This window comes from Artemia franciscana, chromosome 6 (assembly GCF_032884065.1).
Source record: "Artemia franciscana chromosome 6, ASM3288406v1, whole genome shotgun sequence".
NCBI lineage: Eukaryota > Metazoa > Arthropoda > Branchiopoda > Anostraca > Artemiidae > Artemia > Artemia franciscana.
In genome coordinates, this window is record NC_088868.1 from 30,393,262 (window position 1) to 30,416,147 (window position 22,886).

The 22,886-nt window shown below is 37.0% G+C and overlaps 1 protein-coding gene across 4 annotated transcripts in view; it reads right to left on the bottom strand.

The window, feature by feature from the left end:
• LOC136028300 (ATP-binding cassette sub-family C member Sur-like) overlaps window positions 1–22,886 on the bottom strand; it is a 234,735-nt gene that overhangs the window by 65,906 nt on the left and 145,943 nt on the right. For all 4 annotated transcript variants that reach the window (XM_065706058.1, XM_065706059.1, XM_065706061.1 and 1 more), the window contains 3 exons: window positions 21,159–21,332; window positions 16,104–16,240; window positions 13,544–13,785 (listed from right to left, as the gene is read on the bottom strand). In XM_065706058.1, coding sequence (XP_065562130.1) covers window positions 13,544–13,785; window positions 16,104–16,240; window positions 21,159–21,332 — 553 coding nt within the window. The remainder of the gene's footprint in view (window positions 1–13,543; window positions 13,786–16,103; window positions 16,241–21,158; window positions 21,333–22,886) is intronic.

Below are 22,886 nucleotides of genomic sequence, written 5' to 3' on the forward strand. Positions count from 1 at the left end.
TTCTAATGAGTATATTAAAGGCAGCCAAAGCCAAATATTCAGTGATCCCATCAGCGACAGAAAAGAACAAAAAATTGGCAAGTGAGATATGCTTAAACTATAAGTTCTGTAAATTATATTTTATGCCATGGAAAAGCTGTTACATAAAAGCTGCTCACTCCTTAGATCCCTAACCTTTACAGCATTTTGATGGCAGCAATAACAGTAGCCTAGCAGTGATGAAAAACTAAAAACCCATGTTTTAAAAATAAAATTCGAATGTAAGACATTCGACATTTGATAATGATTCAAGAATGTATAAGTATCAAATATCAATCAATATCAATCTTTCTATAGCAATCTGTATGAATCTATCAGCACACATCTGTATGAATCTAAATATAATTAGTGCAGTGTTGCCAGATCGTGAACCAAAAAGTAAGCCGCAGCCTTTGATAAACAAGCCAAAAATAAGCCAGACAATTTTTTGCCTGAAATTTAACTTTACTTTTAAAGTTGTCGAGGTTTTGACGGCCGTTTTATAAGGCATTTTTCTGTGCTTCCAAAATCAGTTTATGGGTCGATTATGGCTCAAAAAGAGCGTTTTTGTGGCCTTTCGTGCGGCCCACAAATGTATTTCCGCGACCAACGAGATTTTCGTGGCTCGCTTTGTGGCTCAAATTTGACAAACAGCTGCCGAGGCGATTGTCAATTCTGTGGCTCGGTTTTCGCGGGAAATATCAAATTTAGCAGCCACACAAGGTCAAAGTAATAAAATAAAAAACTTTCTCCAGTATGTGTACACAAAAGTGAAGATTGTTTTTACACGGAATGGTAAGGATGAAAGCCTGGAGTTCTATTTGTTGAGATTTTACACGATTTTTATTTATATATTCAGACGTTTGAATTTACCGCCCAAAAACAGACAAAACGGTGTTTCCGCCAATTTCAAATTGTGGCTCGACTGAGTGGCACGTAATTGCGTTTCCGCGAAAAACAATCAGAAGTGTATGACCCGCACCTGTGTCACGGAAAAATGCCTATAGAAATATTCACCACTATTCAGGATTTCATTATCCATGAAATATTTTATTCATTATCCACTTTCCAATTCCTTTCTGGCTTGAGGAAGTTCAGTTTCAGTGTAGTGATTATTTTAAGGCTGCATTCAAGGCACTTTTCCATACTCCGCCCAACAGTTTGTGGGTCGATTGTGGCTCGACAAGAGTGTTTCCATAGTCTTTTGTGCTGCCCACAAGTGTGTTTCAGCGACCAACAAGATTTTCATGGCTCAATTTATGGCTCAAAGTCGACAAACAAATGGTGAGGTGACTGTCGATTTTGTGGCTCGATTTTGGCGGGAAATTCAAATTGAGCAGCAAAATAGTGTCTAAACAATAAAATTATATACTTTTTTATGTCTACAGATAGACATAAAAATGAGTATATTTTGTGTACAGAATGGCAAGGACGTAAGCCTGGGAGATTTTACATGAATTTGATTTTATTTTCAGAGATTTGAATTTACCGCTAAAAAAATAGACAAAAAAGGATTTTCCACCAGTTTCGACTTGTGGCTCGACTGTGTGGTACAAAATCATGTATCCAAGGCAAACACTAAGCAGTGTAAGGCCCAAAATTCTGCCATGGAAAAAACTCCTTTAGTAGGATTGCCAGAAAACGCTACCCCATGTGAAACTCTAGGGACATTACAGAAATTCCCGCGCGTTATTTGCAGAATACACTAGACCGTGCTTACTTTCCTGTGTAGCAGTATGGGGATAACTAATGACGAAGACGTCCACCGGCTCGATTTCTCCTATGTTAGCTCGAGCACTATCCGTGTGTGCGCTGCAATTTCCATATCCCATAATTTCACTGAGTCAGACCTATCATTAGTTTATAGTGATACTCTGTAACAAAAGGTGTTTTAATGCCAACATTTCGATTCATTCAGAGATTCTTTTTGGTGCAATAGAGTTATTGTCTTAAAATTGTGTCCCAGCTCTTAGGCTATGTACTGGTTGGACGGAATGATGCATTACTTAATAACGATCGAAACCCGCAGGCAAAAAAAAAAAATATCAGGTCACTGGCTTTCTATCACATACATACAAAAAAAAACATCAGATCATTGGGAATTTATCACATAGATTCATAAGATTATTGAAACGACCTTGTGTAAGGTCAAAGCAAAGTTAAAGTAAACTGAAAGTCAGTGTACGGTACCTTTTGGTTATTGGAAACACATTCAAGAATTACACTTAGATTACCGCTCAGATAACCATTTTTATAGCAATAAAAACAAGTGATGGATGAGACAATGCATTGAACTTAGACAAAATGCATTAGAGTTTTATAGCTTGGGCTATATATTTGCAAATTAGGGATGAGGGTTGGGTTAGGTTATTTAGGTTGGCATAGATTTCCATAATTTTGTTCCTAAAGTACTATTTTATCATCATTTTTGTTATTGTTCACTTCATTCCTGGAACTTCACTTCCTGGGTGTGTTTCTAATAACCGACAAGTTCCGAGTTGACTTCTTTCAATCTATTAGAAATTATTCTCAAGCTACATATATTAGCCATGAAAGTTAAAAGTATCGGAGAAAAAAAATTTATTAGAGTTTAAAAAGCTTCAAAACCATTGAAAATGGAAGCTAAATGAAGTAAAAGGTGTGTGATTGGATAAACCAGAAGACTGAAACAGATGGAAGACCAGAACAAGAGCTAAGAGCTCATATGGCACTTGTGACGAGGCGAGAAGAGCTAACAGCCAAGAGATCATATGGTATGAGCTCTAACAAAATTCTATTAATCAATAGATTGATTTAAAAAGGAAAATAAGAGGCTTAATACCGGTCAAGATTTAAAATAAGAGCTCTGAGTCATAAAGTCCTTCTAAATATCAAAATTCATTAAGATCCGATCACCCACTCGTAAGTTATAAATACCTAATTCTTTCTAATTTTTCCTCTCCCTTTTGCCCCCCAGACGGTCGAATCTGGGAAAACGACTTTATCAAGTCAAATAGTGCAGCTCCCTGACACGCCTACCAATTTTCATCGCCCTAGCACGTCCAGAAGCACCGAACTCGCCAAATCACTGAACCCCTCCCCCCAACTCTCCCAAAGAGAGCGAATCCAGTACGATTCTGTCAATCACGTATCAAGGACATTTGTTTATTCTATCCACCAAGCTTCATTCCGATTCCTACTCTCCAAGTGTTTTCCCAAGATTTCCCCCTCCAAATCCCCACAATGTCAAAAGATCTGGTCGGGATTTGAAATAAGAGCTCTGAGACATAAATTCCTTCTAAAAGTCAAATTTCATTAAGATCTGGTCACCCTTTCGTAAGTTACAAATACCTCAATTTTCAATATTACCCCCACCCCAATTCCACCAAAGAGAGCAGATCCGGTCCAGTTATGTCAGTCACGTATCTTAGACAGGTTTCTATTCTTCCCATCCAGTTTCATCCTGATCTCACCGCTTTAAGTATTTTCTAAGATTTCCGGTCCCCCCAAAAGCCCCCCCCCCCCCAATTACGCTTGATCCGGTTGAGATTTAAAATAAGACATCGGAGTTACGAGGTCCTGCTAAATATGAAGTTTCATGAAGATCCGATCACTCCTTCGTAAGTTAAAAATACGTCATTTTTCTTATTTTTCAGAATTACCCACCCCCCGCAATTGAGCGGATCAGTTCCAATTATGTAAATCACATATGCAAGACTTCTTCTTATTTTTCCAACCAAGTTTCATCCCAATCCCTCCAATCTAAGCGTTTCCCATCATTTTAGGTTTCCCCACCCCAAACTACCAGATCCGGTCAGGATTTAAAACAAGAGCTTTGAGACACGATATCCTTCTAAAAATCAAATTTCATGGAGATCCAATCACCCGTTCGTAAGTTAAAAATACCTCATTTTTTCTAATTTTTCAGAATGAACCCCCCCCCCCAACTACCCCAAAGAGAGCGGATCCGTTCTGGTTATGTCAACCATGTATCAAGGACTCGTGTTTTTTTTCACCAAGTTTCATCCCGATCCCTCCACTCTAAGTGTTTTCCAATTTTTAGGTTTCTCCCTCCCAACCCCCCCCCCAATGTCACCAGATCCGGTCGGGTTTAAAAAAAGAGCTCTGAGCCACGATATCCTTCTAAATATCAAATTTCATTGAGATCCGATCATCCGTTCGTAAGTTAAAAATACCTCATGTTTTTCAGAAATACCCCCCCCCCCCAACTACCCAAAAGAGAGGCGGATCCGTTCCGTTTATGTCAATCATCTATCTAGGACTTGTGTTTATTTTTCCCACCATGTTTCATCCCGATTCCTCCACTCTAAGTGTTTTCCAAGTTTTAGGTTTCCCCCTCCCAACTCCCCGCCCCCATCACAAGATCCGGTCAGGATTTAAAATAAGAGCTCTAAGACACGATATCCTTCTAAACATCAAATTTCATTGAGATCCGATCACCCGTTCGTAAGTTGAAAATACCTCATTTTTCTAATTTTTAAGAATTACTCCCCCCCCCAACTACCCAAAGAGAGCAACTCAGTTCCGATTATGTCAATCATGTATCTGGGACTTGCGCTTATTTTCCCTATCAAGTTTCATCCCGATCCCTCCACTCTAAGTGTTTTCCAAGATTTTAGGTTTCCCCTCCTCCAACTCCCCCCAATGTCATCAGACCCAATCGGGATTTAAAATAAGAGCTCTGAGACACAAAATCATTCCAAACATCAAATTTCATTAAGATCCAATCACCCGCTCATAAGTTAAAAATACTTCATTTTTTCTATATTTTCCGAATTAACCGGCCCCCCCCCCCCCACAGATGGTCAAATCGGGAAAAAGACTATTTCTAATTTAATCTGGTCTGGTCCCTGATACGCTTGCCAAATTTCATCGTCCTAGCTTACCTGGAAGTGCCTAAAGTAGCAAAACCGGGACTTTAGGTTTTCCCCCTCCAACTCCCCCCAATGTCATCAGATCCGGTCGGGATTTAATTTAAGAGCTCTGAGACACAATATCATTCCAAACATCAAATTTCATTAAGATCCAATCACCCGCTGATAAGTTAAAAATACTTCATTTTTTCTATTTCTTGCGAATTAAACGACGGAAAACGACTATTTCTAATTTAATCTGGTCCGGTCCCTGATACGCTTGCCAAATTTCATCGTCCTAGCTTACCTGGAAGTGCCTAAAGTAGCAAAACCGGGACCGACAGACAGACAGACAGACCGACAGACAGACCGACAGAATTGGCGACGGTTATGGTTTGTTCTGATGAACTAGAGTCCATCCAGAAAAAGTGGTTGTAAGATGAAAGATAAAACTATTTGTCTCTGTAGGCTGAAGCCATTTAGTGCCTTTTGCTTTCCTATTTTCTGCGTTTCATTTTACGGTCTGCCTTTTTTTTTTGGCAGACCATTATTGATCATAACTAGCAGATCATAACTGGGGGGCTATTAATTTGAAAAAAATCAGAAAAATTGAGGTATTTTTAACTCAAGAACGGGTGACCGGATCTTAATGAAATTTGATATTTAGAAGGAACTCATGTCTCAGAGCTCTTATTTCAAATCACGACCAGATCTTTTGACACTGGGGGGAGTTGGAGGGGAAACCGTAAATCTTGGGAAACGCTTATAAATGTCGTAGATACGTTTATAAATGTCGTGAACGTAACCGGACTGGATCCAATCTCTTTGGTGGAGTTAGGTGGTGGGGGTCTTGATTGCTTAATGAAACAAAAAAAAAAGATGGAGTAATCTTGGTATAGAATTATTGACCAAAGTATAGCGACTGTTGTGTTGCTCTCAAGACTTGGCTCACTCGCACTAGGACTTGACGCCAGGGGTAGTTAGAACTTATATATTGTACCTTGGAAACGAGCATCATCGTGAGGCTCTTCAGGCACAATTACCAATTTTTGTATTGCTGGCAAATATTCAGTGACATCTGGGAATTTAGTTTAACTCTCCTAACAGTGGCTAGAACAGGTTTTCTCAACCAGGGCCTGTGGAACCCGCTGGGGTACCAGAGGAAGATCTGTGAAAACCTATAGCCTTTTATATAGTCTATATTTGCTGAGATTGCTATTTAAACTGGATTTTTAAGATACAGTAGGGGTAAAATTTTACTTTAGCTACTTTTGGCTATCTTTGAAAGAGGTTTCAAACAGGCTAAATTGGATACTTAGGTCTACTTTTGCAGTATTAGCAGAGTTTTTAACTAGTTTTCTTATTCATTTAAATTGTCAAAGGTGTTTTCTATAGGGTGTTGGCTTGTGAGATGTTTCAAACAGGCTAAATTGGCTACTTAGGTCTACTTTTGCAGTATTAGCAGAGTTTTTAACTAGTTTTCTTATTCATTTAAATTGTCAAAGGTGTTTTCTATAGGGTGTTGGCTTGTGAGATGTTTCAAACAGGCTAAATTGGCTACTTAGGTCTACTTTTGCAGTATTAGCAGAGTTTTTAACTAGTTTTCTTATTCATTTAAATTGTCAAAGGTGTTTTCTATAGGGTGTTGGCTTGTGAGATGTTTCAAACAGGCTAAATTGGATACTTAGGTCTACTTTTGCAGTATTAGCAGAGTTTTTTAACTAGTTTTCTTATTCATTTAAATTGTCAAAGGTGTTTTCTATAGGGTGTTGGCTTGTGAGATGTTTCAAACAGGCTAAATTGGATACTTAGGTCTACTTTTGCAGTATTAGCAGAGTTTTTTAACTAGTTTTCTTATTCATTTAAATTGTCAAAGGTGTTTTCTATAGGGTGTTGGCTTGTGAGATGTTTCAAACAGGCTAAATTGGCTACTTAGGTCTACTTTTGCAGTATTAGCAGAGTTTTTAACTAGTTTTCTTATTCATTTAAATTGTCAAAGGTGTTTTTCTATAGGGTGTTGGCTTGTGAGATGTTTCAAACAGGCTAAATTGGATCAAATTGGTGTTAAATTGGATCTGCTAAATTGGATCTGTTAAATTGGTGCTAAATTGGATCAAAGGTGTTTTCTATAGGGTGTTGGCTTGTGAGATGTTTCAAACAGGCTAAATTGGCTACTTAGGTCTACTTTTGCAGTATCAGCAGAATTTCTAATAAGTTTTCTTATTCATTTAAATTATCAAAGGTGTTTTTTTATAAGGTGTTGGCTTGTGAGATGTTTCAGACAGGCTAAATTGGCTACTTAGGTCTACTTTTGTAGTACCAGCAGAATTTCTAATTCTGCACATACACTTCAAGTAAGAAAAATACTTATCTCTATAGTCAGAATTGCATCCTGAATCCAAAGTTATTGTGCATTTGCATCAGAAAGGAAATAAATATTCACCATATACAGACCTAGCCTATACCAATTCAGGGTATATATTTGCACGTTAGTGAGTATATGTGTATGTATGTGTATATGTGTGTATGTGTATATGTGTGTGTGTATGTATATGTATGTATATGTATGTATATATATATATATATATATATATATATGTATATATGTAAGCCCTATAGATAGGTAGAGTAGCTCCATAGGAGGCTTAGGCCAAGTAGGACCTTGTCCCAGTGGGGCCCATAATAGAAACTGGGAAACCCTCCCCTGGGGGTCATAATTTCAGGTGGAGGAAGAAGGCCCCTCAAATGTACACTCAGCAGGGCCAACTGCCGTGTTCACGCGTCAGATGAGTTACAAACCTTCTCCCAGTAATGGGTTAAATTGCATGGTGAAGCAGAACACCATCGTGGGAGGATCCTCTATAGGAGGACAACTGCGGCAGGGCGTAAGATCCAGATTTATGGACAACGGCCTCTGTAAAGGGCTGCCTCGACCCTTTCGGGGTACCTGCAAGACTGGGAAACTTGCGGTCAATTTTTCCCACTTGAGGAGTGGCGCCCCTCGAGGAAATTATAGCCTAGTAAACAACACAGCACTCGTACGGGATTCTGATTATTGGATAATTTTCTGGGCTTGGTTTGTTTTGATGGGCGTTTTCGGGCTGAAAAACCTCTTCCTAGCTAATTTATCTACTATGGGCTGCCTCCCCGTAGTAGCATAATATTTGTAGGCATGAATATATAATGAGTCGGAGGTAATAGGCTTGGGACTGTCTGTGCAGGATTTCGACTCTTGTTGATAGAAGAGCATCGCCAAGTGCTGAAAACCATGTTGTGACCAAGATGGGCCCAGGATTGCACAAAGCCTCCAACTTACTGGAGGTCCCAGGGACTTCTTGCTGTCCGGTTCTAAGCCGGCTTAAGCGCTTCGGTGTAGACTTGAGAAGATATGTTGGTCCCCATCCTGCACTGGTATCCGGGATCACTGCTTTTCTTGAGGCCAAAATAATTTCAAAGATTTAAAGAACATGAAAATTGGAACTTGGAATGTTACGACGTTAAAAAATGACTATCGCATCGACATTTTGACTGACGAATTCAGACGGTTTGAACTGGATTTATTAGGAGTTTCAGAAACTCATATCCCAGGGGTAGGAAGCATGAAATTAGGTGACATAGAATTTGTTTACTCAGGAAGGAAGGATGGGGTACATAGACAGGGAGTAGGGCTCATGATGAATAAGGAAGCTGCTAAGTCTTGTTTAGGATGGGAAGGTATTAATAATAGAATACTAATTGCTCATTTTATGACTAAAAAGTTTAGGGTATCAGTTATAGTAGTATATGCCCCCATTGAACCAACTGATGGAGATACTAGTGACTCAGATGAATTTTACTTACAGTTACAGGAGCAAATAGACAGGGTACCAGGTAGAAATATGGTGTTTTTGCTAGGAGATTTTAATGCCCAGGTTGGTAGAAATAGGGATAGATGGTATCCTAGCCTAGGTAATTTTGGTGTAGGAAAAGAAAACAGTAATGGCTATAGGCTTTTGCAATTTTGTAGGTATAACAACCTAGTTATAACCAATACGGTGTTTGGTCACAAAATGGCCCATAAGTTGACATGGTATTCACGTGATGGTAAGACAGCAAACCTTATTGATTATGTTATTGTAAACAGAAGACTAGCAGGATCAATACAAGATACTAGGGTGTATAGGAGTGCCGTTATTGATGTTAAAAGTAAAGATCACCATCTAGTAGTGTCTAAGGTTAATTTAAAGCTGAAATTTCGGAAGAGTAACTCCCTCCCGGGAAGTTATGATGTTGGTAGACTTCAGGATGAAAATCTGAGAAAAAAATTCCAGGAACAGTTGAGTACTAAACTTGAGGGTTTAAAATTTGACAATGTGGAAGATGGATGGAATAATTTCAGAAAAACAATTTGTGAAGTTGCTGATGGTGTCCTAGGGAAGAGTGCTAAGACAGCAACTAGGAATATTAGTGAAAAAGCTTTAGGTTTAATAGAGAGTAGAAGGGGTTTGTATAAGAATTATCTGAGCGATAGGTCGTATGAAAACAAAAGGAATGTAAAGAAAGTGGAGAAAGCATTAAAATATGAACTAAGGAGATGTGAAATGGAGGCGATGGATAAAATTGCTGAGGATCTGGAAGATGCGGCTAGACGGCATAATAGTAAAATATTATACTGGCATGTTAATAAATTGAAAGGGAGTAGCCGATCCGGACTAGTCCCAGTTAAAGATAGAAATGGGGTCACAATTAGTGATAAGGAAAAAGTTAAAGAAAGATGGGTGGAACATTTTGAGAATGTGCTAAACCGAGATACAGTTGCAGGAAAAGATATAGATGAAAATGAAAAAGTTTGTGATACCTTGGATGTGAAGGAAGATTTGTTTAGTGAGGAAGAATTAGCGACAGTACTAGAAGGATTAAAAAATAATAAGGCCCCAGGTGCTGATAGTATGATTAATGAGTTCCTTAAATATGGTGGCTCTGAGGTTAGGAATAAGCTACTGAAGATTATGAACATGATTTTTGAAAAAGGGGAAGTACCCAATGATTTTAGGAAAACCTTAATTAAACCACTGTATAAGAAAGGTGACAAGAGTGAATGTAGGAATTATCGAGGCATTAGTCTGGTCTCTGTAGGTAGCAAATTACTGAGTAATATGATACTTTTTAGACTGAGACATGCTGTAGACAAAGTTTTAAGGGAAGAACAATGCGGTTTTAGAAAAGGTAGAGGATGTGTCAACCATGTTTTCACTCTTAGGTTAATAATTGAGAAGTCCCTTCGTTGTCAAACACCTTTGGTCCTTAGTTTTATCGATTATGAGCAAGCTTTCGATTCTGTTGATAGAACAGCGTTAACAAAGGTCTTATCGTTATATGGTATACCAGAAAAATACATTAAAGTGATTTGCGCTATGTACGAGAATAATACTGCTGCGGTTAAGGTAGGAAATGAGGTTAGCAACTGGTTTTGTATTAAATCAGGAGTTAAGCAGGGTTGTGTTCTATCCCCCTTTATATGGATCATTTTGATGGACTTCGTCTTAAGGAGCACAGGAAAGGCAATTGGAGACCATGGAATCAAATGGGGAGGAAGAAAGCTCCTGGACTTAGATTATGCTGATGATTTAAGCATATTAGATGAAAGTGTGAGCAAAATGAATGAATTTTTAGAGGTTTTACGAGTTCAGGGTGCTAAAATAGACTTGAAAATTAATGTTAAGAAGACTAAGTCACTAAGGTTAGGAATAAGTGAAGATGAACAGGTGACCTTAGGTAACGAAAAGATTGATCAGGTTGGGAGCTTCAGTTACCTAGGTAGTATTATTAGTAAAGATGGTGGGAGCAGTGAAGATGTTAAAAGTAGAATAGCTAAAGCTCAGGGTGTTTTTTCACAGTTAAAAAAAGTTTGGAAGAATAGAAAGATAAGCCTACAAACCAAGATTAGAATATTGGAAGCTACAGTGATGACAGTGGTCAAATATGGCTCTGAAGCATGGACACTCCGAAAAGCAGATGAAAATTTACTAGATGTTTTCCAGAGAAATTGCCTACGGATTGTTCTGGGTACCCGGCTGACTGACCGTATTTCAAACAGTAGGTTGTACGAAAAGTGTGGTTCAATCCCGCTTTCTGGGGCTATAATGAAAGAAAGGTTGAGATGGCTAGGCCACGTTCTACGGATGAAGGATGACAGATTACCGAAGATTGTCCTTTTTGGCCAACCGTCTGGGGCTACACGGAAAGCAGGTCGTCCTTGTCTGGGTTGGGAGGATGTCATAAATAAGGATTTAAAGGAAATGGGAACTTCCTGGGAGGGTGTAAAGAGGGAGGCTTTAAATAGATTAGGTTGGAGGAGGAGCGTGCGTAGCTGTGTTGGCCTCAGGCGGCTTGGTGCTGCAGTGAGTTATTAGTAGTAGTAGTAGTAGTATTTGTCACTTGGTTAATACCAAGTGCCATAAAAACCGGAAAAATCAACCGAAAGATTTCATTCTTCCATCGTAAAAAATGACGAAAATCTTAGCTGGCAGAAAAGAACATAAAATAAGAACTTAGGTGCTTAGAGATATTCAGCTATACCTCAATAAATAAAGATCTCCAATGTGGTTTTCCTGGTTGATACTACCAAAAGTTTTAAATATTTACTACCAGTAATATTTTCAAAGAATTTGAGCTGAAAAAAAAACTATTATTTGTTGCTGTTAAAGTTGACAAGAACTAAGACTGATCACATAAAGAGTGTACTAAAACCTTGAATGTATTTTTGTGAATAAATAAACACAAAAATTGTCAGCTTTTATTTACTTGAGTAGAAACTAAAATAATAGCTATTAACCTAGAAAAATAAGGATCTAAGATGTTGACTTCCTTGCTGATGCTATTAGCATATCCACTAGAAATTTTGACATACCTTTGATTATTGGTGAATCAATATTGATTCATTTACTTTTTTTTATTTTTTTTAATGTTTTGTTTTACTTTTTCATGTACGGTGAGATGAATTCGAGCCAGCATTAGTTGAAAAACGCTTGGAAATTAAATTTTGATTTTTTTTTTTTTAAACTGAAAGTAAGGAGCGACATTAAAACTTAAGCGAACAGAAATTATTCCGTATATGAAATATGTTGTCCCCTTCTCAACGCCCCACTTTTTACGATAAAACTTTTTATTGTTTTAAAAAGTAGAGTTGTGAGAAAGTGTCAAACTTTAGCATAAAGAGCTGGGCGTTTAGGGGGAAATAGCCCCTTTCAGTTTTAATGTTGCTCCTTACTTTCAGTTATATGACCTTATTTTTTTATTTTATTTTTTTGAGCTGTAGAACCCCTCAAATACAATTCACCAAAGCAAGGAAAGCGTGTCACCTTTTCATCTTCTATCAAGGCTAAAGCACGTTGCTCCGAGAAAAATCGAAACTGAAACTGAGAAAATAACAAAGTTTGAAAATTTGAATGATGAGGGGTTTAACGCCCCTTCATCGTATTCATCGAGAAATGATCGCCAAATATTCAAATTCAGAACCTGAGTCCCCCCCCCACCCTGTCTTCGGAAAACAGCTCATTAAAGTCAAAGATCGCCATGGTGAGTCAAAGTTTAGGGTATTGCCTAAATGTATGCCCTGCTCCACGCTTCAGTATGTGCAGAACGTCAATTTTCTACTCTGAACGAAACGAAAACCAATGGAAGAGATCCATTGAATAGGGACATTATTCTAGCTCTTGTGCTCTCAAAACTACAATGCCTCGGAGATTCTAGCTTTGTGTCAGAGGGACTAATTCCTCCAGCTCTTACCGGTAAACATATAAAGCGGAAGAGCTTAATCCAGTGTGCACCTAAATCGATTAAAAAGATGTGTCTGTAATTAACTATAAGCAATGAAAAGATTGAAAGCTTTTAACTTTAGCAGTGTTTCCTACCTATTTTTCACTTCAAGTCTATTTTTTTTTTATTATTCCAAGTTATTATTTTACTGCATATGAATTTTAGATTTCGAGTTGTACTAGTTGAAACAACGCATTGAATATTTGTGCACGAGACCAACAGTGAAAAAAAGAGAAATGAGCGTGTGTAGTAAATATTTTATTTTTATTTTTACAGTCTCAACCACTTTTAGAGAAAAGAAAATCAGCACTAAAGACTGATTTTAAACAAAAGAAAATGGTACAGTGCTTTGGAGGGGGGCAATCCTAACAACAAGTGTTTCCTTATGATTGACTCTGAAAAAGTATTTAAGATAGCTCGCGGCTTTTTTTGGGTGCCTACTGCCTAAAAGCTGAATTTAAACAAAAGAAAATGGTCCACAGACAATTTTTTTTTACCAGAACTTACTAAAAAGGAAATCTTTGGAGTGGCAGCCCTAATAACAAGTGTCTCCTTGCAATTGCGTGGCAAAAAGAAAACTAAGGCAACTCGTTGCCTTTTTTAAGTGCAAATGCCTGGCGTGGTGAAAGCCACGACAGCTGAATCTAGTAAAATGGAAATCAATCTAGTAAACTATTCACCAAAAATAACTAAAAAGTAAATCTCTGGTGTGGCAACCCTGATTGTGGCTCCATGAAGCTCTTGGAACGTCAAAATAGGATTATCTGAACTATTCGAACTATATCTAAACGGTAAACATGTGCACTAAAGGGACAGTGCCTCCCCTCTTATTAAAGAAAGGTAACTTAAAAGTCGATAAAATGAAGTCAAATTACCGCAACATCATCTAGTTCCACATAATAATTTGAAGCATTATTTTTGTTTGAATTGTAGCTCCACGACAAGGAATAGTCTATGTAGACACGCAAGACCTGTGATAGCAGCGATAACAGTAAGAAAGAAGTTCCAAGGACCACACTTCCTGACGCTAAGTAGATACCATATGTACTCCTCTTAAGAGAGCCGTGGGATTTTTGCTCTTCATCAGTTGAGCTAAGTGTTAGCATTCCAGCTTCGCCTGCAAAAAAAGCGATTTGATGAAATTTTTGTATCTTAAGGTGAGTTTGGTTGGTAACGTAAGCCTCATAAATCTCTCTCATTACTCCTAACTTCTTTTGTAGAAAATAAATCTGCTACAATTCACTCTCAAACAAAGTAGAATAGTCAATAGTAAACAAATCTTGACTAAAGACGCAGTATTGCAACTCGTAGATGATTTTGATTTCATTTTAAAGTATTCTCAAATATATTATTTCTGACATTAAAGTACTGCATATAAGTACTACATGGGCTGATTTAAAAAACCAACGCCTCCTCAATCGCAACATCAACCCAAATGCGGCCCCATCTTTAGCCCTGGATAGGGCTACTTGGAGAAGACTGACGGCGTTGTAAACCCGTTCCCTCTACGCTGGCTATCCTGCTGAGAAGGAGCATTAAGTCAAAGTAAGTCAAGTAAGTCAACTCCCCTCGATGACATTGAATCTTGCCAGGATTTAAAATATCTGAGTTATGAGGTCCTTCTAGATATCAAATTTCATTAAGATCCGATCACTCCTTCGTATGTTAAAAATACCTAAGTTAAAAATACCAAAGAGAGCGGATCCATTCTGGTTATGTAAATCAGGTATCTAGGACTTTTGCCTATTTTTCCCACCAAGTGTCATCCCGATCTCTCCGCTCTAAGCGTTTTCAAAGATTTCAGCTTTTCCCCTCCAATTCCCCCTAATATCACCGGATCCGGTCAGAATTTAAAATAAAAGCTTTGAGAAACGATATCCTTCTAAATATCAAATTTCATTAAGATCAGATCACCCGTTCGTAAGACAAAAATACCTCATTTTTTCTAATTTTTCCAAATTAACCGTCCCGCAATCGCTCCCAGACAGTCAAATCGGTAAAAAAAACTATTCCTAATTTTATACGGTCTTGTTCCTGATATGTCTGCCAAATTTCAGCGTCCTGGCTTATCTGGAAGTGCCCAAACTAGCGAAACCCGGACAGACAGGCCGACAGACCGACAGAAATTGTAATCGCTATATGTCACTTGGTAAATACCAAAACATATAGAAATACTTCAGCTTATAGTTACGAGGAAGACATAAATTTTACTACTACAGACTACTAACAACAACTCAGTACAGCATGATGCCACGACGGGCCAACAGAGCTGCCCCAGCTCCTCCTCCACCTAAATCTATCAAAACCTTCAAAGTTTGGCAATATAAGAAATCCAAGAGATAACCTACGAAAAAAAACTCGGGGGTCTAGAAGCCTCCAATCACATTTTTGCAATTAGCCAACGAAAAGGCATTTCAAACCCAATTACGTGTTAAAACTAAATTTTTCCGTAATCCAGAACGCAAAGAAGCGGATATAAACTAACAGTATCCTGTATATAGCAGTAACATTACGTTAAAAACAAAATGGAAATTGTCATACTTAAAAAAACAAACATTAGAACAAACTAATTGCTAGAATAATTCCGAAGTCTGAAATCATTTTAGGCCGTTGTACTTGAAAATTAAAATATAAGCACCCAATTATTGTAAAAGACTTTGCTAAGTTTTTAGATTTTCTCCTAGAAATTTCCTATTTCTTAGAGTTTTTCTAATATCTAGAATTTTTATCTAATTTCTAGAGGTTATAATATCTCAAATAATCCAAAGTAGGAAGCTTAATTTTCTGACATTGCTAGACATGAAAATCTTTCGCTCTCAAAATGGAAACATTTCCCCCGTTGATCTATTTTAGCTCTATTTATACCTAGTTTTCCTTCTACGATGGAAAACCCTTACCCCGAGGACTAAAGCATGTAAGTGTAAATCCAACGTCTCTCGTCTCTTTTTCTTCTTTGAAGCTAAAAATGTCTCTTGGCCCCTTTTGGGACTCGGATTTTGGGGGAGCCGTGACTCGAGAACTGTTTTTTTTGTGCATTAAGTTTTTCTTGCATTTTGTTTTGTGCATTAGGTTTTTCATTAGGTTGTTTTGCGACAGGACCTATAAGCTCCACTTATCAAAATAACGTAAACCTACGAGAGATATATCTCATAACCTTTCAAGGACGATATATCCTTGAAGTATACTCAATATCGTAGATACTTCCATAGAGGCAGAGGGCTAAAGGCTAAATCACCTTCTAAGATGTAGAAATCCTTTTTTCTGGTGTCCAATTTTGTTTAATAATGCTAAAGAACCTATTAATTCTATGGTCAACAGACCCTTTTGCGAAATAATCTTTTAAAAACCACACATCAAAATCCAATGAGTCAATGAAGATACAAGAGATGAGTCACTGGAATTCTAGAGGACAATGTAACCTTTAAGCATACTTACTGTCATATATACTTCCGTCATCAGAAAACCCAGACACATTAGAAGTTAACCGGGTTAAAGGGTACTTTGGTTTGCTCTTAAGTGACCCATCTTTCGATCGAACACTGGTCGATGACACACGTCTGCTATTTCTTCCTCTAAAAAGATTAAAATGAATTTACAAGAATTGTAACGGAAATAATTAAGGCCATCTCCAGGGGGTTAGAGGCTTCGAACCTCCCCACTCCCAAATGTTTATCCGAATCGTAAAAACGTGACAAAAACGAATACAAACAAATTTTTGGTGTGTTTCTGAAAAAAATTGTAATCCCCCCCCCCTCCCTGTAAAAAATCCTGGATATGTTCTTGGAAAAAATAAGCTCTAAAGGCTCTCTCAGTTCTATGGCTTAGAGACAAATTATGCATGCATCTCTTTAGACTCCGTGTGAATATTTTTTCATATTTTTCGTTTAATATACTATCTTAATAATTGAATATGCTCAAACAGGGAAATATTTAAAATTTTATTGTATATTCTAAAATCTTGATTTTCAATTTGTTCGAGGAAGGCTTATTGTCAGATTTGTCTAAGTTTATGTTATAAAAAAAGAAGGCTGTAAAATGGGCAAAAATTACTATTTCAAATTGTTGTAAAAATTTTCAAAATTTTTTTCCGAGTCTAATTCGGAGTTTAAGTTATTAATCTGCAAAGTTGCCAAGAGTAATCAAACTTATATTGCTACCACCTTGCTCATACATCATCACAGACTTTTCTCAAGAGACCCCTCCCTCTTGTAATGGGTACGCCTTATTGGTTATGAACGACCGCAGTTCCAGACATTCCGTTTGTTCGAAGTTTATGCGTAATTTTACATTTATCGGACTGCCCACTTTCTAGGGCTACAATGAAAGAAAGTTTAAAATAATTCGGCTACATTTTACGGACAAAGGATTGCAGTTTGCCAAATATTGTGTTTTTGCCATTGATTTTGGGTCCAAACAAAAAGCAGGTCTTCCCCGAATATAGTAGAAGGAGGTTATAAGAACAGATTCGATAAGAAGAGTTATAAGAGGGGATCATAAAGGAGAATAACTAACAACAGAAGCGTTCTTTTAACCGTTAAGGGAAAAATAATGGAAGGAAGTACAAACTTAATTGCTTTAGTAGGAATATTATCAGGACCAGACAAAGAATTTTCAATCCTGTAACAATTTTAGTAGTTTCTATCTCCATCGCTGGTTCCAAGAACATAGACTTAATAAAAGGTGGCCCAAAGATAAGACCTAAAGTTGGATTGTGAAGGAGAAGAACTAACAGAAGAATATTTTACTTTTTTTACCTCTTTTTTTGCTCATTATACCAATATTTGCAAAATATGAAGTAAATACATCTTGAACATTCAGTTCGCCATCGATACTTTCGTGATTGAGATGAAAAAAGAAGGGACTGATGAAGACTGAAAAGAAGACCTAAGGACAAAATATACAACCTGCAAAGTTTTTTGAATGTCTTTACCGAAATCTGAAAAAAAAAATGAAAATAATAATGGGACTCGGCCTTTCAATATGCTTGGATTTAGAGGAAAGGTCCTGTTATATTAAAGATTAGAAGGTAAAACAGAGCAAAAATCAAGAACAGGGTCTTCAATCGACTCATAAAAAGAATCCCTCTCAAAGTTACCGCAAGAAAGTTCTGCCAATCTGGACCTAAGGAGCTTTAATTCCGCTTCATCAGATCTAAAAGGGCTCCTATTAGATCCACCATTCCTTTCAATAGTCAGATTATCAAAACAGTATCTTAGAGTAAAAAGGGAAATGATCAGAAATGTCACTCACTAAAACATAATTTTGGATCAAGGTAGCCATACAGAAAATATTGTCAGTCAGTGATGGTGAACTCTCTATTATGCGAGATGGAATACATAGAGAAGGTAAAGTACATGTGACAGGTATGGACGAAAAAAAAATCCAAACATACGGAATGCTTTTGATTACTGCCGAGAAGATTGTAAATGACCCTAATAGCCTTAGGAAGTATCGTCTTCTTTTTGAGAAGCAGAACCGCTAGGGCCCCGATAGGATCCCAGAAACTGAATGGGTAACCCATTTCAAAAGTCAGTTTGTAAAATACGACAGCGCTGTAGAAATTTTTTCGATAGTGAGAATGGTTTCGTTGCTTTATTCCAGTCAAAAACCAAATTCTACTGTGATAACAACGTCTGATATTAAGGAGGCTATGTTTACGCTTAGGAAGAGGAAATTCTCGGCTGGTACCGACAGTATTTGTGCTGAACATTTTATTACCGCAAGTATCTCCTCTATAATCATCTTGTATTATTTTTACCCATGGTTTTTAACATTGGTGTCGTTCCGGAGACTTTGTCAAGCGTTTTCACAAAGATTTTTGAGCTTCTGATTGTTGACAGATTAAAAGAAAAGTGTGTTATGCCACCATTTCAGTTCGGATTCCAGTCAGGTCTGGGTTGCTTCTATGCCCTTAGAAGTTTCTGTAATATACTCAGAGATACAGAAGGATCTGGGAGCACTCTGGTTCTCAGAGCATACAATGTTATGAATGCTTTTGGTTCCCTTATCCCCTCGCACACCATGTTGGAGTTGCATAGCCGAGGTGCTAGTCTTGATGTAATTTTTCCATTATATTATATATATAGGCATCTAAAAGTTCATTTGAAGTTGGGAAATGTACTTTTGGATAGTGAGTTCCCTGTATTCGTCGGAGTAAAGCAAGGAGCCATCACATCACCGATTATCTACAACAACGCGTCTCTTCCTATACAGATTGGCCAACCTATTAGGTGCATTCAATAGGGGTGGATGCATCAGTACTTTGTTATGCCGACAATCTGATATATATCTACAAATCGGACTAAGTATGAAGGCTGCGATGTCCCAAGTCCTCTTCTTTGATTTACAAGGTAGTTACGTGTCTGATAGTGTCCGTCTAGGTGATAGTGAGGTGGCACCCACCGCTGTACTAACATATTTAGGTCTTCCGACTGGGTCTTCGATTAAAAATACACGAAAGCTTGTGCTTCGGAATGCTGAACGTCAACATAGAATTGCTTATGCTAGTGTGGCTACACCGCAGCTTAATCTGGAAGGGAAAGCCCTTTCTCGGATATATAATAGTGTTGCTCTCCCACATATTCTATATTTGACCCATTTTGGACATTATTACTGAATCTGATAGGCAAGTGTTGCGAAAGTGCTATTATGATTATGCGAAGTTTTTGCTTCAGGTCCCTCGGTGGTTCTAGAATAAGTACATCGCTAACCGTTTTGGTGTGGTGAAACCAGTTAAGGCCAGGGATGAGCAGTTTCAAAAACTTAGGAACCCGTCCTCTTCTCACCCATAGAAGGGCGCATTATTAGTAATTATCATGGAAGGGCGCACTTATTAGTAATATATGTATAACTTTATAACATGTTTGTTATGTTTTCCTTCTTTTATTGTACTCAATCGTTTTCCTTTTTCATTAACAGATGGTAATAAAAAACAATCGTTCATTCATATCCATCAAATCAATATTAGATCTTCTATAATAATTAACTCAATCGAGTGTTTGAGGATGGTATCCAGTAAATCATTAAGGATGTATAGAAATAGAGGAATAGAGCCAATAGGACATCAATAAATAATACCAACAATTAAATCCCTACATTAGTATCGATGAACAGTGACTTAAAGACACCTTTGATATTTATGGATAAATCAATTTTAAGAGAATATGAGAGATTATTAGAAATATACACGGCAATCTTTTGGCCAACCTTGGCCATCTTTTGTCGATTCAGTCACTCCATATTGAAATCCAAAGAATTTTTAGTCTCACATAAACCAATAACATCAGATAACACCTCAATAACAATCATAATTTAATTTTTGGGCATCCTAGAACCAATTAACATTACCAAAAAATATCCACACATTTTTTTTTTGTCTTTTAGGAAGCCTCATCCTTGTAGGCTTCAAATTAAAATAAATTCAAACGAAAGGACTTTTGATTATTCCAAAATGACTAAATCATAAATTCTCTTCCTAGCATATTATTCCCAAATACTCTAAATTCACCTAAACGAAGAACTTTATCCTTACAATATTTAACGCAAGATATATATACTTAACAATATATTGTTAAGTTAACAATATATTGTTTTACAATATATCTTGTTAAGTCTTGTTAAGTATATTAACCTAACATAACAATCAAACACAGTGTTTCATTATAGCTTTTGGTGTTTCTTTTTAGACTTCTTACTTTTGTAAAGCTATGAAAAAAAAACTTTGAATAATACCCTTAGTGTCCTCCATTTTCAAAAATTACATCCAGGATAAGGCAAATACTACACATGACAGAAATGTACCAAACGTCACAAAAGGGGTGCCACAAGGTGTGATTGTGGTAGTTATTTTGGAGCAAAACTAGATTCTGACAAGAGTCAAATTTTACTTTAGCAGTCAGATTCCTGTTCACCCAATAAAAAAGATGTCTCCGAGTTGGCAAATGGGGTTTTTATTATTTTTGAATCAGAGTTGAAGAGTTTATTTTCTGGCCGAAACAACAATGCATATTAATGAATACATAATGAAATTAAACATACATTGATATTTCTTTAATTTATGTAAATAAACATTTTAAGACACTCTAGTGCAAGTATTAAAATATAAATATCCCTCTTTATAACTGGCAAAATGTACAATTTAAACTCTTTTTTGATATGTATGGGATACTTCCAAAATCGGGAAATGGGAAATCTTCCAAATATTTTGTTTTCAATTAGACACATAAGCGAGATTCAAGTGGCCTTCGGCCCAGATGGTCCAACTACAAAGATGGCATCTGGCGCTTTTGGCTGACAACATTTATCGTCCTTTATCAGAGAAGATTTATACACATGTCTCCATAATATAACCGAAATTTCTTGTAGAAATTAATATTAAACATATTATTACACCATTATATGTTGTAATATGTTGTTTATGTTGTAAACATATTATGTAACACCATTTGATAAGGGATTACTATAAGTTACAACATTTTAGTGATATCTTACTTTGTAAAATGAGCTAGTAAAGACGGCCTTCTAAATGGTCTTTCAGTTTTTCGGGCATCAGGAATGACAGTTGTGTAAGGGCTTGCAAGCTTCTTTAGACTAGAGCTAACCATTTCACTCCTATGACTAAAAACAGACTCCCTCTTTAAGAAATTTGAACGACTTCCGGAAAACCTGGAATATAGATAGTTATAGCACAAAGTTTGGTAGGGTTCAATAATCTACTAGATCATGGCTGCACAACTCTGAAAATGCCATGGCTGCATTGAAAATGCACATGGTGCATTTTCACATGCTCATGAAAATGCTCATTTTCATGATCATGGCTGCACAACTCTGATCATGGCTGCACAACTCTAGATCATGGCTGCACAACTCTGAAAATGCCATGGCTGCATTGAAAATGCACATGGTGCATTTTCACATGCTCATGAAAATGCTCATTTTCATGATCATGGCTGCACAACTCTGATCATGGCTGCACAACTCTAGATCATGGCTGCACAACTCTGAAAATGCCATGGCTGCATTGAAAATGCACATGGTGCATTTTCATATGCTCATGAAAATGCTCATTTTCATGAGCATGATGCACATTTTCATGAATGCTCATGAATGCACATTTTCATGATTTCATTTTCTGAGCATTTTCAAGCTCGTTAAAAATGCACATGCTCATGGTGTGCATGAAAATGCACACCATGGCTGCACAACTCTGAAAATGACACCTGAGCTCTTAAAAATCTAAATGTTAATAGCCAGAAAATTGACGTTTTTCGGCGTATTATACAATCCCCTCCCCAAAATTTTCTTTAGAATATAATTTATCCAAGGGTTATCGTACCGAATCAAAGGTGTTAAAAGATACCATAAAGGCTCACTCAAACACATTTTTGTCTTCATAATGCTATAAATACAATTAAAGTTTGCTTTCTGAGGACTAAGAGCCCGCAGTAGCTTTATCAGCATGGGTGAGTCTGGAGAGTACAGTTCGGCCCCTTGAATGCTATTAAAAAAAAGAAAAACAAGTTTTTTAAATGAAAGTAAGGAGCGACATTAAAACTTAAAACGAACAGAAATTACTCCGTATTTGAAAGGGGCTTTCTCACCTCAACGCCCCGCTCTTTACGCTAAAGTTTGACTCTTTTTCTTAACTCTACATTTTAAAACAGTAAAAAACTTTAGCATAAAGAGCGGGGCATTGAGGAGGAAAAGCCCCTTTCAAATACGGAGTAATTTCTGTTCGTTTTAAGTTTTAATGTCGCTCCTTACTTTCATTTAAAAGAAACTTGTTTTTTTTTGTTTAATTTCTGGACGTTTTTTAATTAATGCATGGTTTGATCTTGGCTCTTCGCACCTAAATAATTAAAACGAAATTTTCATATTAATTTTTTGGGAATAAATGGCTTTTTCATAGTTTTAATCGGAAGATTTTGTGAAAAAAGGAGCGAGGGAGGAGGCCTAGTTGCCCTCCAATTTTCTGATTACTTAAAAAGGCATCTATAACTTATAATTTTTTACGAACGTTTTTATAAGTAAAAAATACACGTAACTTACGAATTACATTACGTAGCGAACTTCTATATTCGTATGTTTTTATTGCGTATATGAGGGGGCTCACCCCTTGTTGATGCCTCGCTCTTTACATTAAAGCTTAAATTTTGTCCAATTCCTTAAGAATGACCCCTGAATCACAAAGGCCGTAGAATAAATAGTTGAAATTACTAA